Here is a 15,636-nt window from a genome sequence, read left to right as displayed (position 1 = left end):
CAAAAATCAAAGAAGGAAAATCAAGGAGAAGACGTTTGCATACAGATACACCTGACATACATGTGTACCCCTTACAACTCAGAATAAAGACCCCTTACAACTCAGTGAGACAAACACCCCTATTTTTAAAACAGGCAAAAGACTTGACCAAGAAATGTATATAAATGGCCAACTAGCAGGTGAAAGATGTTCAACATCACTGATCACTTGGGAAATGCACATTGAAACCGTAATAAGATACTCAGCACGGGCTAGACGCCACTGACTTAGAAGGCAGCAACGCCGGCTTGGGTGAAGACTCAGGCATGTGGGAAACCAGCTGCAGCTCCCACACAGCTACAGCGCAAACCCCAGCCCCACGGAAAACGGCCCAGTCACTGCGAGAAGTGGCCTGGCAGTTTCTCATCAAGTTAAATCAACAGTTACCACATGACCCAGTGATCCAACTGCAAGGTATTTACCCAAGAGAAAGTAAAAGATACGTCCACAGAAGGCTGGACCAAATGGTCAGAGAGGCTTTTCTACTAAGAACCAAAACTGGAACCAGCTCATGTGTCCATCAGCAGATAAATTAAAAAGAAACACAGGAATACTCACACAATGGAATATTACTGAGAAATAAAGAGAAACTAGTAGAACAAGCAACAACATAGATAAATCTCAAAAACATGATGGATCAAAGAAGCCAGTCACAAAAGAGTATATACTGTGTAACTCTATTCATATGAAATTCCTGAACAGGAGAAATCTGACCAGCGGTGGGAAGGAAGGATTGTAAAGGAGCATGAGAGAATTCCGAAATGATAGCAAGGTTATATCTTGACTGAGGTGCTGGTTACACAGATGTTTACATTTGCCAAAACTCTTCATACGGTACCCTTCAAATGTGTGCATTTTAATGTATATAAATTACACTTCAATAAGGTTAGTTTTTGACACAAAAAAAATGGGTACCTCTCTAGAAAGCAATTTGACAATTATTAAAACTTGAAATGTGCACAATCTTGAACCAGCAATTCTCCTTACAGAAAGTTGTCACACAAAACGTCCAGAGATACATAAGGATGTTCCCTTCTTTGGGGCAGAGAACACCAAGTCCACCACAGATGGCCAGCTGACTATGTGCGGACACTCAGAAGCTGGAATACTGCGTGTCCTACGTAACAAAACCGCCTGAAAGCTTAAAGCTGGGGCGGCAAACTTCTGTAAAAGGGTCACACTAAGTATTTTAGGATTGGCAGGCCACATCCAGTCACCCTGCATATTCTTTGGGTTTTTTTGTTGCTGTTTTACAACTCTCTAAGAAATGCTAAAATCACTGGTAGCTCTCAGGCATTACAAAAACAAACCCCGGGCTGAGAAATCAGGGCTTTGAAGCCTAAATGCCCAAATTCAAATTCTTACTCTACACTAACCAGTTACCTAATCTATCTCTTGCTATTACGGTATCAATATAATATAAATGAAAGCACTTAAAAGTGTCAGCCACATAGCAAGCCTTAAACAAACATAAGCTTTTAAAATAGATCTCCCTGTATCGATCTAAAAAAACTGTTTTATAACAAAATAACTTGATCCCATTTTTGTAAAATACATGTATAAATATATATTCATATAAATACATTGGAAAGTTTGGGAAGAATATACACCAAACTGTTAAAGGTAGGGAATAAGATTACAGAAATCAAGAAAGCTTTCAGTTTATAAACATCTAAACTGTTTCAGTTTTTCAAACAACATATATTACCTGTTTTAAATCAACAGACAGTTCTTAAAAAAAACAGCAACAGATAAAGCATGTGTGGCACCATTCTCTTTACATATAGGTTCTAAATACATATTTAAACTTGAGAGGTGTTTAGTTCCATTAATGAGAAAGTACATCAACTCTTAACAATACTGACCTAATAATTAAGAATCATTTATCAAACAATTTGTGCCAGGTGTTCTAAGGGTTTCACACGTATTAATTAATTTAATCCTCTCAACAACCTTATGGAGTGAATACCTGTCATTATGACCGCCAATTTACAGATAGGGAACTCAGACATCAAGGACAACCTGCACCAGCGCAAACTGGCAGCTCAGTAACCAGAATGGTACTCCAAAGACCACACTCTTAAACTACCATATTCCCCCTAGAGTGTGCTCTGTTGCAACCTTGGCTGAAAAGAAATCTACAAAGACATCTTTTCGATTGTCCAGGGCATCAGATCCCATAAAACTACAATTACCTACTTTTAAATGTAACTTTCTGATCAATTCAAATATACTCACTCTTCTTAGAACAGATGTCTTTGATCATCCAGGAGACCAGCAGGTAATATGGAACTAACCAGAATCTAAGTTTGGATCCTACTGAAAATTCCTAGCTGGATAATCCTGGGCAAATTCTTAACCTTTGACACCGAAGTTTCCGTATCTGTAAAGGTTTGCAGAGTGTGCTGGCATTGTTACAGCCTTTTTATTGTAAAATATGCATAACATAAAATTTACCATTTTAACCACTTTTTAGCATACAATTCAGTGGCATTAAACACATTCAAAATGTTGTGAAGCCATCACTACCTTCCAAGTCAAGAACTTGTTCAGCTTCCCAAACACCATTCGAATTAAATACCAATTTCCCACTCACCCACCTCGGCACCTGGTAAACTCTATTCCACTTTCTATCTCTGCATTTGTCTGTTCTGGGTAGGTACTTCCTATAAATGGAATCATATAACTGTTTCCTTCTGTGTCTGGCTTATTTCACTTGGCGGAACACTTTCACATTTCACCCCTGTTGTGGCATGTGTCAGTACATCAGTCCTTCAATGGCGGAAAACTTCACTGTATCTATATACCACGTTTTATTTATCCAAACATCTGTCGATGAATACAAAGTGGTTTTTACAAGAATTAAAAATAAAGCATCTGATGTGAATGTTACCACAATAAAAAAAACCAACCAACTAACCAACCAGAGAAATGAATAAAGTGTCTAGCAAATAGTAGGCACTTTAATGTCTTCACTTTGTTTTTGTCCTATTTTTGCATTAAGTAGTGGTGCAGTGGCAAAATACAAGACAGTGCAACTATCTTACAAGTTTATCAGCTGTGCCTTTTGAGATATTATTGGATTTGCAAATCTACACTAATCAAATCATTTTTAAATGATGGGAAGAGCATCCCAATAAATGCTCTGTAACTACACTGGCACTACTTCAGTTTTAGCTTCAAAATCTACTGCAAGTTATTCCAATAAATAACTCATTAACTGTAATGAGACATCTTTTAATTAAAATATGGACGCTCTCCTTATATTTTTGTACAACGATCAATTTCAACATCAAACAAATTTAGCAGATACTGTACATTAGGCATACGGATGATCCATTACACTTCTCTCTAGCTGCCCAAAACACCAAACATGAAAACCAATAGTTGCATCTAAAGAATATCCTATTTTCATATCTCAATGTAAATAACTAGGAGACATCTTGGAAGTTACTCACCTTGAGTTACTTTTCTTTGTAACCACTGCCTCTCAAACAAGGAGAAAAACACCTTCCAAAGTTCCTCACAACATAAATATTAATGTATCCTATTTGCACGTTCCATTGTCAAATTATTTTCTTACATTTTTTGGATTTCCTTCATTCATTTAACTATTAACCCCTATTCTCTAGCAACCACCAGGTATACAAAAGAAAAGTAAGACAGAGCCTCTGCCTCAAGGCCTTAAGAGTGTGATGAAGGAGCTGGCTGGATACAGGCTACAAGAAAAGTACAAAGCCCTTGAGGACACCAGGTGCCCCCAGGAGATTCAAGGAAGGCCTCTAGCAGGTGAAGCTTTCTCTGAACTTAATGAGCTGTTCCTCTCCACTCATGCTCTCCTCCAAACTGATTTCACCTGCCCATACAGAATCCTTCATAATGCACAGAAAATGTTCTCTTCATTTCTACAGACATTAAAGACTTCAAGGCAAATCTATAAATCATCTCTAAGTGACCCCAGAAAGCATTAGATCATCAGAGGATTTTTCCTTGCTGTTGGTTTTTGAAAAGCAGCGGATCAACTTTCTTAATCACTGTTTTTTTAGGCCAAGACAGAAACTAATTTACACTCCTTGATGAGCATGCCAGCTCAAAGGATGGAAGATATTCTGGAAAATCTCAGTATGACCTGGGGAAATTTGCCTAAAAATTTGTGGCCAACACAAAGATCATCACTTATATATATGCGTAGGAGGCAAAGCTGGTATGAAAGTATTCCAGCTTTTTTTTTCTTTTGCCTAATTACACTAAATCAACAAGTGTGTTTTTTTTCTTAATCTCTGCTACTTAATACATTCTCAATTCAAGTAGGAAAAAATGTAAAACCAGTTCTCCAAAAAGACTTCTTGAAAAAATCTTGAAGCAAGTACAAATATAGCAATTACCAAATACAATGTACACAAGGGGGGAAAACTGGAATTTCTTATTCTAAATAATCCAAATTTCTGCCAAAATTGGCGTTAAGTAGCTCATCTCACAACAATGGGCAAGATGATCAGCAGGACTTTTTAATATATAATTACCAGCAACTAATATAAATGTAAACAATACTTAGGACAGCACCTGGCATTTCTGTCCAGTGGTGTCCAACACTGCAAAATATGTAATAAAGATTTTTACACTGCATTTCTTTGTCTCCATTTTTATGAAACCATAAGATAGTAGGCTGCACATTAGATCATCAGATAGAACAATACAAATCGGAAGAGTGCCTATGTGTTTCTAAATTCTCTTTCTTTGAATATATTCACTTTCCACAAAAATTAGAACTTAAGATGCCATTTTCCTAATTGTTTCCAGGACTCTACGTTCCCTCACACACCTCCAAAAAGAGAGAACAGGATTCTTTATATCTAGGACTAGAATCCCAGCTATTCCTAACTTTAGGGAATGTAAAAGGAAATTTAAATATATCTTAAATGCTTTCATTTTGTTGCAAATAAAATAATAAATAAACTAGTTAGGATTACACACTTGTTCTACATTTTACTCCCAAACATAAAATAGTTGCTAATGGTCATGAATGAAGAATAATGGAAAAGAAAGTACACAACCCCCTTGCTCCCTAGTGGTCTAACGGTTAGGATCCCACACGCTCTCCAAACCCCTACAAGTATAGATTACATTCAACTGTATCGGCATTAGTGTTCATTTAAGGAGATTTTTGTTTTAACTGTTGTTTTAAATGACATTAATGTCACTGTTGTTTTATATGACATTATAACGCCATCAAATCAAACTGATAATGAATGAACTTTAAAACCCAGAAAGTAAGCCTTGTAACAAAATATTTTTAAATACCGAAGACACAGCTTTATTTCCAAATGAATTTAAATTTTACCGATCCTGTGTTACAAACAAAGGAAGTTTTAGCTTAACTGTGGACAGCACACATTCAATTTCTTAGGCAACAAACGTTTCTGCTGCCGGTCTTTTCTGACTCAACAAAGCTATTGTTCACAGAAAACAAGACCAATTAATGAGAAATTGCTAACCACCTCATCTAAGCACAGATTTGTCATAAGCCTTTTCTTTCGATCAACTTTCTACCATCTCATTCTCATTCAGCCCCTAGGGATTCGGTGAATAATCGCTGACTAAATGACAGTTGATTTCGTTAGCACCTGTCGCCAGTCTCAGATGGATCACACAAGTTGGCCGAAACAGCTTGTAATTTTTAAGATTATGATTCTTTAGAAAGTGGGAAATTCACCGGCCGTGAGTTCACCAAGTTTTCCAAAATACCGTGCTTCTAGATCCTTCCCATTTTCAAAAAGTGACCCCGTGGCACCGACTTTGGGGGGGGGGCACAATGACTCGGGAACTCCACGGAAAGCCCTCCGAAACGAACAAAAACCGAGAAGGGGAAGAAGGGCTCGACCTTTCCCTCAAACTTAACAGAAAGCCAGCCGGGAAGGGGAAGGTGGCCCCGGACTGCCTCGTCCGAGCGGGTGGAGACCAGGGGTTCAGGGACTGCTTTTCGGGGAAATGTCATACGCGCGGCCGCTCGGAGTCGAGTCTCCGCGCGCCGTCCCGGCCCCCGCGGCCCCGGCCGAGCCTGCGCGCTCGCGGGGAGGGGGCGTGGGGCCGAGCCCGCCCCCGGCGCCGCGGCCGGCGCTCCCCACGCCCCTCTCCCGCCCGCTGTCAGGCCCCGGTGTCACTGCCCCTTCCCCGCGCCGAGCTCCCCCGAGACACAGTCCGTCCTTTGTCTGAGTGCGCACTCGGCGCCGAGGTCCCACCAACTTGTGTGCGTCCCGTCCCACCCGGGCGCTCCCGCCGCGGCGCCCCACACAAAGGAGACCGGGGCTCGGGCGGCCGGCCCGCCCCGGGCACCGGAGCGCCCCCAGCCCAGCCCCGGCGCTGCGGGAGGGGCGGGCGCGCGAGAGGACCTCTTCGCACGCCCCTCGCGGCGCCCGCCCCGGGCTCCCGCCTCGGGTCGCCGGGTCCGGCAATGCCCGCCCGCGGGGTCGCGCGGGCCAGCAGGACCCACGGCCCCTTCTGAGGGGACTCCTCTCACCCCACCAGCCAAAGCGGCGCCCCAGGAAAGCCCGCTCTGGGCGATACCCACACGGGCAAAGCGGCGGCGGGGATGTCCCGGCGCCGCCGCCGCCCCTCGCTGGGCTCCGGGGCCCCGCCGGCCGGCCGGCCCGACAGCGGCGCGTTACCTGCGCCCCGCGCCCCAGCCTGCGCCGCTCCCGCGCGCCGCTCCCGCGCGCCGCCGCCGCTGCCGCCGCCGGGGCTCCACCGCCTTCTGCGTCCCAGTGGGTGTCGGACGCTCCCGGACCGAGCGCCAAACCCGGCAGCCCAATCGCCATCGCTTTTATTTGGCCCCCCCAGTCCAACCAAGCGCCGCCCCGATTGGCGGGACGCGAGGCGGGCTCCCGTCCAATCACAGGGCCCGCCGGGCTCGGAGGCGCCGAGCCAGCCCCACGCAGAGGCGCCCGCGGGACCCGGCCGGGCCCGGCCGGCGGCGCGTGCGCGCGCGCGGGCGGGCGGGAGCTGAGGGACGCGGCCGCCGAGTGGAAGCGCCGCGCCGTCTCTTTGTTCTTTCGCCGAACGCACGGCGCCTCTCAGGAAGACGGTCGTCCGGCGGGCAGGGACGAGGGGCCTCTGGAGCCCGAATCCCGGGCCGTGGGCGGGAGGCGGGCAGGGCGGGGTGGCGGGACGGCGCGCTCGCGGCGCTTGGCGGGAACCGCCGCCTCGGAGTTCCGGGGCCGGAGGGGCGGGGCGGGGCCGAAAGCCAAGTTTGAACCAGTTCAAAACTCGGAGGGTGGTAACGGTTTCAACTGCCGCGCTCTTTTCCCCGCGCGCGGAGCGGAGGCCAGGCCGCCCGGCGGGCTCGCGGGAGGCGCCCGGACCTGAGGGTCCACGGCGCCGCGTTTGCTGGCCAGACGCTCTCTGGGGGCCCCGGCTCGGCTCGGCTCGGGCAGGGAGCCGCGACCCTCCCGCGCTCCGGTGGGGCCGGCGCGCGGCCACCCGAGGGAGCGCCTTGCTTGGCCCGACTCGGATCCCCCAGCGCGTGGACTTTGGCTGGTCAAGCGCTCGGTGCCCATCGCCTTAGAAACCTGGGGGAGAGCGGCGTTACGGCTATCTCGAATTCTTCATTCAAAGCGCCTTGTTCGGACCCTTCCAGTGTTTGTAGTTCCAAGCACGTGCAACGTTAAAAATCGTTTGTCAGCGATGAGTGCAGTTTACTTGCCTCGTGCTAACGCCTCTGGCAAGTATTAGGATAATCGCAACATTTTTCAAGTATTAGAAAATGATCTTGGGGTGAGTCTGTCTCAACCCAGAGGAATTAGGAATATTCTGTTTAGGATACAGTCCCCCCTTTTGTTTTATCTGGCAATGAAGTTAAGGTTATTCTGAATTTATATTTAACAGGGTGCTGCTATAGGGCAAAATGACCACTCACCTTTGTAAACTGGGGTTCCAAATATTGAGAGTTCGGATGTGGGGAGCGGGAAGTGGTTAACTATGAACTGAAATTAAAAGCTTAAAGGCAGCATGTTTGTAATATTTTAAATTACATTTTTAAATGACTAAGATTTACAAGGACTAATTCCTTATATGGGGATTTAACCCATAGTTTTCTCACCTTTCCTAAATCACCATCCCGTTCCTCACATATATTCCAGACCAACTCTGGAAGTATATGTGGAGGGAAGCCAAAAGATACTGAGAAAAAACAATCATGTGCCCAATAAAAGCAGAATTGAATCAATGATAAGAAAAATAAGTACAGAAGGAAGTAGGTAATTATCTGAGATGTAATTATAAACTAATGTAACAGTTCCACCTGTCTTACGCCTAACAGTCACCAAACATTCATATTCTACGGTGAAAAGCTTCCATCTAGGCCATTAATTTACAATTACTTTTTTAACTGGCACTATAAATCTCAAAAGTTAACTACTTATCCCTAAGTCACTTATCAAATTACTGATTTCACCTGCCCTGTATAGTAAATATTAAAACAATGTGGGCATTTTTAAAAAAAAACAAGGAAATTACATTAGCAGAGATTATCAGCAAATCCAAGCAATATATAAACATATCCAGCATAGTGTGAAACGTCATGTGAACTGCTAAAGCATTGAGAACCAAGGAATGTTGTTGGATCAAGATGTTCCCCAAAATAAATCTCAGGAAAGGAAATTATAGCTGGACCTAAAAAAAAACAAGGTTTACATTGATGGAGCAGTGAGGGCGCTTGAGATGGCAATGAACGCTGAGTGATTGTGTGGAGTGTAACTTGATCTGAGAGCTCCAATTGGGAAAGAGAGGTCAGATTAGAGAGCTAAGTGAAACTTTATTAAATATAATACTTATACATACGACGCATATTTATGTCAAATATAATATGAAGATTGACTTGGAACTGGAAGTCCGGGTGCCAGTCAATCACAATATTGTCTTAATTCAGGGATGACGTTACCCAGTTAAGCAAGCTGTTTTAGGTCACAGTAATGGCAACAATGCAGGATCATTTGAAAACATTGCAAAAAGACTTCATTATATATGCAGGACATACATTATCTCTTTTGCATCTTCACAAATACAAGGAAGTTGGGAGGGAGAAGTACTTCATTTTTCACACCAAGAAAAATTACCTGAAGATTTCCAACCAGGAAAAGCAAGAAAATGGGTGTGTGCATGTGTGTGTGAGAGTGTGAGCTCCAAGTTACTGAAGTGTCCTAGGTGAAGCAGAAAGCCAGGCTGAACACAAACGTGGGTGTGAAAGGTGAGAGTCAACAAGCTACTTCATTTCTGTGAAGATACATAGGATATACTTATGCTACTCCCAGTGGTGGGTCATTCTGTCCTCTAATACAGATTCACTATTACAGTTATGGGACAAAACCGCAGTGGAGAGTTAAACTCTAAAGTCAGCACACAGCGCTACCTTATTCACTCCTGTACTCCCAGGGCCTACCACTGTCTGTGCACAATATATCCTCGGGGTTTGGGGGGGGAGGGGACAGGAGAAGGTCAAGTGCAAAGTGAAGGCTATTAGCATCACAGAACTTCCCTTTCAACCCCATGAACGGGATTTACTTCTCACGCATTCACTTATTCACTCAGCATTCAGCAAGTATTACGGAGGGCTTACCATGTGAAAGCACTGTTCTTAGGTCTGGAAGTATGACGAGAGCAAAAGAAGAACCCCTGCCTTGATGGAGCTGCTATTCTAATGGAGAGAAACAAACAATAAACAAAAGAAATTACCCAGCCTGTGAGGTGGTGGTAAATAAAATGGAGAAAAACATCGCATAGAAGGAGGGCAGGATTGAGTGTAAATGCTGCAGTTTTAAAGCGGCTTGGTCAGGGAAGGTCTCACTGAGAAGGTGACATTTGAAGAAGAATTTGGAGAAGGGTGTTCAAAGCAGAGTGGGTATCAGGTGCTGGGGCCTGCCATGGGAGCCTGCCTGGTGTGTTCTAGGGGAAGTGGAGATGGGGAGGAGGCATGAGGGTGTCACCAAAAAATCAGCCTCTGCACCCCGAAAGGCGAATTCCAACCCGGAGACAGAGTTTGGGAGCAAAGGAAAGAACAGCTTTATTGCTTGGCCAGGCAAAGGGGAGTCACCGCAGGCCAATGCCTCAGTAACTGTGACTCCATCTTGGGGTTGGGGTCTTGAGGTTTTACAGAAAAACTGGATGGAATAGAAAAATTGATAACAATCAGGGCGTTTTACAGGGTGTTACTTCTCTTCACCTTGATAAGCACTTGCTGTTGTTATGGAGGAATTTAGGAGGGTCTGCCCATTTTCTTGAGGTTCAGTCCATGACCTTCTTTCAAGACCTCTAGTGTTAAAAAGGATTAAGTTATCCTAAGAATTCTGCTCAGTTCTGTTGTGAACCTGAAACTGCTCTAAAAGAATAAAGTCTGTTTAAAAAATAAAGAAAAGAAAATATAAAATTATATATAAGAAAAATTATCCTAAGAAAAGAGTGCAGAGGGAGGGGGAGCCTGTTAGTTCTAAGATCAATTTAGCTTAAAGTACAAGCCTGAACAACTCAAGAGCCATCCTGTTAGTTTTCTACTCTTTGGGGGCACAGGCAGATCTTCTAAGGCCTTGTATGCCTTTGTTGGGACTTCACTTTTTACTAAAGCCAAAGGACTTGGAGCAGAAAGGTGATCTATTGTTTAAAAGAGATTGGGGCGGGGGGGGTGTATAGCTCAGCGGTAGAGCACATGCTTAGCATGCATGAGCTCCTGGGTCGGTCCCCAGCACCTCCATTAAAGCAAATAAGTAAATAAGCCTTATTACACCCCTCCCCCGTAGCCTGAAGGGGAACAGGGGCCAAATCAGAGAGGACGGTTATGAGTCTATTGTAATAATCCTGTCAGGAAATGACCATGACTAGGATCCAAAGGGGTAAGAGTGGAGCTGGGGGAAGCAGTTAGATTCTGGGTGTGTTTTGAAGGTATGAGCAGTAGGAGCAGGATGGGGCCATGGGGATGGAGATCAGAGTGTAGTCTGGGACATGATGAGTTTGAGATGCCTACTTTCACCCAGAGATATCAAATATCAAGCAGGTGGAAAGTTTTTGATGGGAGGAAAACTTGTCCTCTACCAATCTAGGTCCTAGTTACCAGGGCCAGCAAATTAACAGGAGAAAAGTTCACTATGCATGCAGAGAGGAGTACTCTGCCAGAGAGGAGCTCTCCAAACAGCGCGAGGTAAAGGTTTATATACCAGCTTAGCAGAGGGAAGAGGGGAGGTTTAAGAATTCCAAGGATGGGAGGTTCTGTCAAGGCTTGTTTAAATGATTTTGGGGGGTAGGGTGGTAGGCAGAGGGGGAATGTTCCAGTGCCTGAAGTAGGTCACCTCCTTGACTAAAGACCTGTTGGGGAAGGCAGGTAACTGACTCTCATGAAGCTCTTGCTTTAGTCAGATCAGGGCAGACAGGTAAGTTCTTTCAGCATCTATTAGAAGCTCAGATATTTTCACTTTGGAGTAATCTTTATGCCATTTCTGATATAAAATAATTCCTGGAGTTAGAGGGGAGGCTGTGACTAGGAATGTAAGTTTGGGAATCATCAGCATGTAAATGATACTTAAAACCAAGGGAATGGGTGTAGACACAAAAGAAGTTCCAGGTCCTCTACCATGGTGTGTGTGGAGATGAGGAGAAACCAAGGAAGGCAGAGGTGAGATAGGAGGGGATGGGGTGGGACACAAACATTTAAAGAATGACAGAGCAGCTAAGCCCAAGATGGAGGAAGACTCGACTTCCAGCAGACCTTGGGCCTTATGCACACCCCCAGGCACCAGGACAGTTCCCAGGCTGACCGTAAAGGCCAAAAAGTTGGGGGGGCGCGCAATTCCTGGAAATCCCCTCCCCTTCCCCAACATAATTGGAAAAATCCTCCCACTAATTAGCATATAATATTACCTGGCCCTTAAAAACTAACCACTCTCACATCACGTGGCCATTCTGTCTATGGAGTACGTATCTCCCTGAATAAACCTGCTTTTACTTCATGATGCCTCGCACTTAATTCTTTCCTGCTCAAGACAAGAACCTTTTTCTCCAGTAACAGAGGGAGCAGCCAGTGAAATGGGAACATGTGATATCCTGGAAGCGAAGGGTAGAGGTGTTTCAAAAAGGAGGGTAGTTGGTGCACAACAAGTAAGGTGTCTGAGATTTAATACTTGGATTTAACAACATGGAGGTCACTGGTGACCTTGATAGTGCAGTTTCAGTAGACTGGTTGGGTGGATTTCATAGTGAATGAAGACTGGAGATGGCATTGTAGACAAGTCTCTCAAGGATTTTGCTTAAGAAGGAAAGGAGAGAAAATATAGCTGGAACAGTAAGTGGAATCAAGGGAAAATTTTTAAAACAAGTAACATGCCATGTTGGTATTCTGATGAGAGAGCTATTGGAGATGGAAAAGTTGGTGGTTCAGCAAGGAAAGTGTATACTGCTGGAGCAACATCCTTGAGTGTTAGGAGGGATAGACTCCAGATGCTGAACAGGTGAGGGAGATGGGTCCTGGAGCCTGAGCAGAGGACTTGGCCTTTTCCCAGGCACATGGCCAGGAAAGAAGGTAGACCACATGGACAGAAATGCAGGTATGTGGTAGATCTGGTAGACATTTACATCTGATTGCAACAGATACCCACTGGTAATTATCAGACTGAGAACGGGTAGTGTCTAAATGAGTATGTAGCTTGTTAGGACAAAAAAATGTTTAGACCATTATATTCAGACATCACATTTATATCAACTCTCCCATCTTAAAATAATTTCTCAGTCCTAATAGAGATAGAAAACTGATGATTTGGGCTTTAGACATATAGAATTCAGGGCAAAAGTGAAAAATCTAAAAGGTTTTGGAGGACAAATGAAGAGCCAGAGGATATAAAATCGGAGTAAGAGGTTTGAGCTTGTCCACAGAGGAGTATCAACTGAGGCCAGAGAAGTCTGACTTCTCGTGGAGAACAAGAATGGCTTTATCCCACAGACTGGAGGACACCCCAGGCTGGGGCCGGGAAATGTGTGGCTTGTAGAGAAAGCTTAATTTAAAGTTGTAGCATAATTTGGTCATGATTTAAGCCTGACCTTTTAAGAATTAGTTTGAAGTAATCACCTCTGCAAAGCCTCAGGGGATGTGGTAGGGAGCCTCTAAAATGCACCCAGTTATTACTTAATAGCCTCTTGATAATCACACCCTCCTGTAATTCTCTCCCTTGGGTGTGGGCTGGACCTACTGGCTGATTCACTTCTAATTAATAGAATGCAGCCACATGAGTAATAGATGTCACTTCTGAAACTAGGACCTACCCCCCACCTATTTCTCGTTCTCTCTCTCATCTCTTGCTCTGGATTAAACAAGCAGTCACATCAGTCTTCTCTCATTTACCTCCACCATCCTTAATTCCAGCCATACTGTATTGCCCAACTCACTTTCCCAAACACAAATTCACTTAAATTGATCAAGATGTTACCATCTGACTTTGACTTTTAAAAGAGGAAATTTGAGCAAGTCCAATGAATAGACTGAAATAGGTTTAAACATTTAGGCAATCTAGAGATTATCTGGGCGTTTGAAAGGAATCCAAGTATGAAACTGAGGAATGCTTGGCTAAAATATGGTTAAAAATGATCTGTGGTCACAATATCACTTTAGAAATGTGACACGTCCTACAAAGGGCTACTGAGGATTTGGGGAAGCTGAGAACTGATGAATTTTACCATTACTCTGGGCTATAACAAGAGAAAGGGTCAATAAGGACTGAAATATATGAAATGAAAGAAAACATGATATTAGCAAGGGATGAGTTAGAAAAAATAAAACTGATTACATGAATTGTATACATAAATACTCTAAAATAATCTTTAGTCAAATATTCGAATTAATGAGTGAAGTTAGCAAGGTCATTGGATACAAGACTAGTTTATAAAAATCAATTTCTATATATCAGTAATAAGCAAGGAGGAAATTAAACTTTTAAGGTAAAACCATTTAGGGGGAGGGTATAGCTCAGTGGTAGAGTGCATCCTTAGTATGCATGAGGTCCTGGGTTCAATCCCCAGTACCTCCATTAAAATAAGTAAATAATAAACTGAATTACCTCCCCCCAAAAACAGAAACTAAAACACACACACACACACACACACACACACACACGTAAAACCACTTACCTATTGAAAAACATCAAATACCTAATAATAAATCTGATGAAAAATGCACAGGATCTGTATACTGAGTATGACAAAATGATACTGGGAAAAACTTTAAGAAGACATAAGTAAATAGAGGGAATGCCGTATTTATGATGTAGAAGATGCCTAGATTCAACACAATGCCAATCAAAATCCCAGAAAGGTTTATGGGTGGGTGTGTGTGTGTGTGTGTGTGCGTGTGTGTGTGTGTAAACTGGCAAGTTGATTCTAAAATATGTGTGAAATGCAAAAGGCCAAGGAAGAGCCAAGACAATCTTGAAGCTGGGAGACTTCACTACCAGATACCAAAGCCTAGCTTTTTCAAGCTACGGTAATTGAGATAGTGATATTAACACAAAGATGGACAAATGGACCTATGGGAAACAAAACAGAGAGTCCAGAAATAGAGTCATACATATAAGGTCACCTGATTTATCACAGAGGTGACCCAGCAGAGCAGTGGAGAAAGGAGTCTTTTTGATAATTGGTACTGGATATCCTTAGGGGAAAAAAATCTTGGCCTCTCCCTCTTACCAGATGGGTTACTGATCTAAATGTGGAAGAAAACGAACAGAAACGTCTTTATGATCTGGCAACAGGCATAAAGTGCTTAAACAAGATGCAAAAAGTGCTCATCATAAAGAAAAAAAAGAGGAATTAAACTATTTTAAAATTAAGAACTTCTAGTCTCCAAAAGACACCATGAAGATTCTAAAAAAGGCAGGCCAAAGAATAGAAGAAATACACAATACTCATATCTGACAAAACACTTATCATCAGATTATTTATATTAAAAAAAAAAGAACACCTACAAAACAATTTGAAAAAGAAACAAAATATTAAGAATGGCCCCAAACTACCCAGCTTAAACTGGCATTCCAAAAGAGTAAATGTAAATGCTGGAGAGGCTGTGGAGAAAAGGAAACCCTCCTACACTGTTGGTAAGAATGTAGTTGGTGCAGCCGTTATGAAAAACAGTATGGAGATTCATCAAAAGTCTTAAAATAGACTTACTATATGATCCAGCAATCCCACTCCTGGGCATATATCTAAAGGGAACCTTAATTCAAAAAGATATATACACCCTAGTGTTCATAGCAGCACTATATACAATAGCCAAGACATGGAAACAACCTAAATGTCCATGGACAGATGACTGGATAGAGAAGTTAGTATATTTATACAACGGAATACTACTCAGCCATAAAAAAGAATAAAATAATGCCATTTGCAGCAACATGGATGGACTTGGAGATTGTCATTCTAAGTGAAGCAAGCCAGAAAGAGAAAGAAAAGTACCATATAATATCACTTATATGTGGAATTAAAGAAATACAAATGAACTTATTTACAAAACAGAAACAAAGTCCCAGACAAAGAAAACAGACTTATGGTTTTCCAGGGGGAAAGGGTGTAGGAAGG

The 15,636-nt window shown here is 43.3% G+C and overlaps 1 protein-coding gene across 5 annotated transcripts in view; it reads right to left on the bottom strand.

Moving 5' to 3' along the window:
* Nucleotides 1–6,869, bottom strand: part of EZH2 (enhancer of zeste 2 polycomb repressive complex 2 subunit) — a 54,813-nt gene extending 47,944 nt beyond the window's left edge. For 2 of the 5 annotated variants that reach the window (XM_072964278.1, XM_072964279.1), the window contains exon 1: nucleotides 6,705–6,835. Coding sequence is in view for 1 of the 5 variants with exons in the window: in XM_072964280.1 (XP_072820381.1) it covers nucleotides 6,705–6,854 (150 nt within the window). In the remaining 4 variants the exon portion in view is untranslated. Of the gene's footprint in view, nucleotides 1–6,607 lie in introns of all 5 variants that reach the window. The other 3 variants (XM_072964280.1, XM_072964281.1, XM_072964274.1) reach the window with 3 other exon arrangements.
* Between the last annotated feature and the right edge of the window lie 8,767 nt (nucleotides 6,870–15,636).

This window comes from Vicugna pacos, chromosome 7 (genome assembly GCF_048564905.1).
Source record: "Vicugna pacos chromosome 7, VicPac4, whole genome shotgun sequence".
Lineage (NCBI taxonomy): Eukaryota > Metazoa > Chordata > Mammalia > Artiodactyla > Camelidae > Vicugna > Vicugna pacos.
This window is presented reverse-complemented; position numbering and strand designations above follow the sequence as displayed.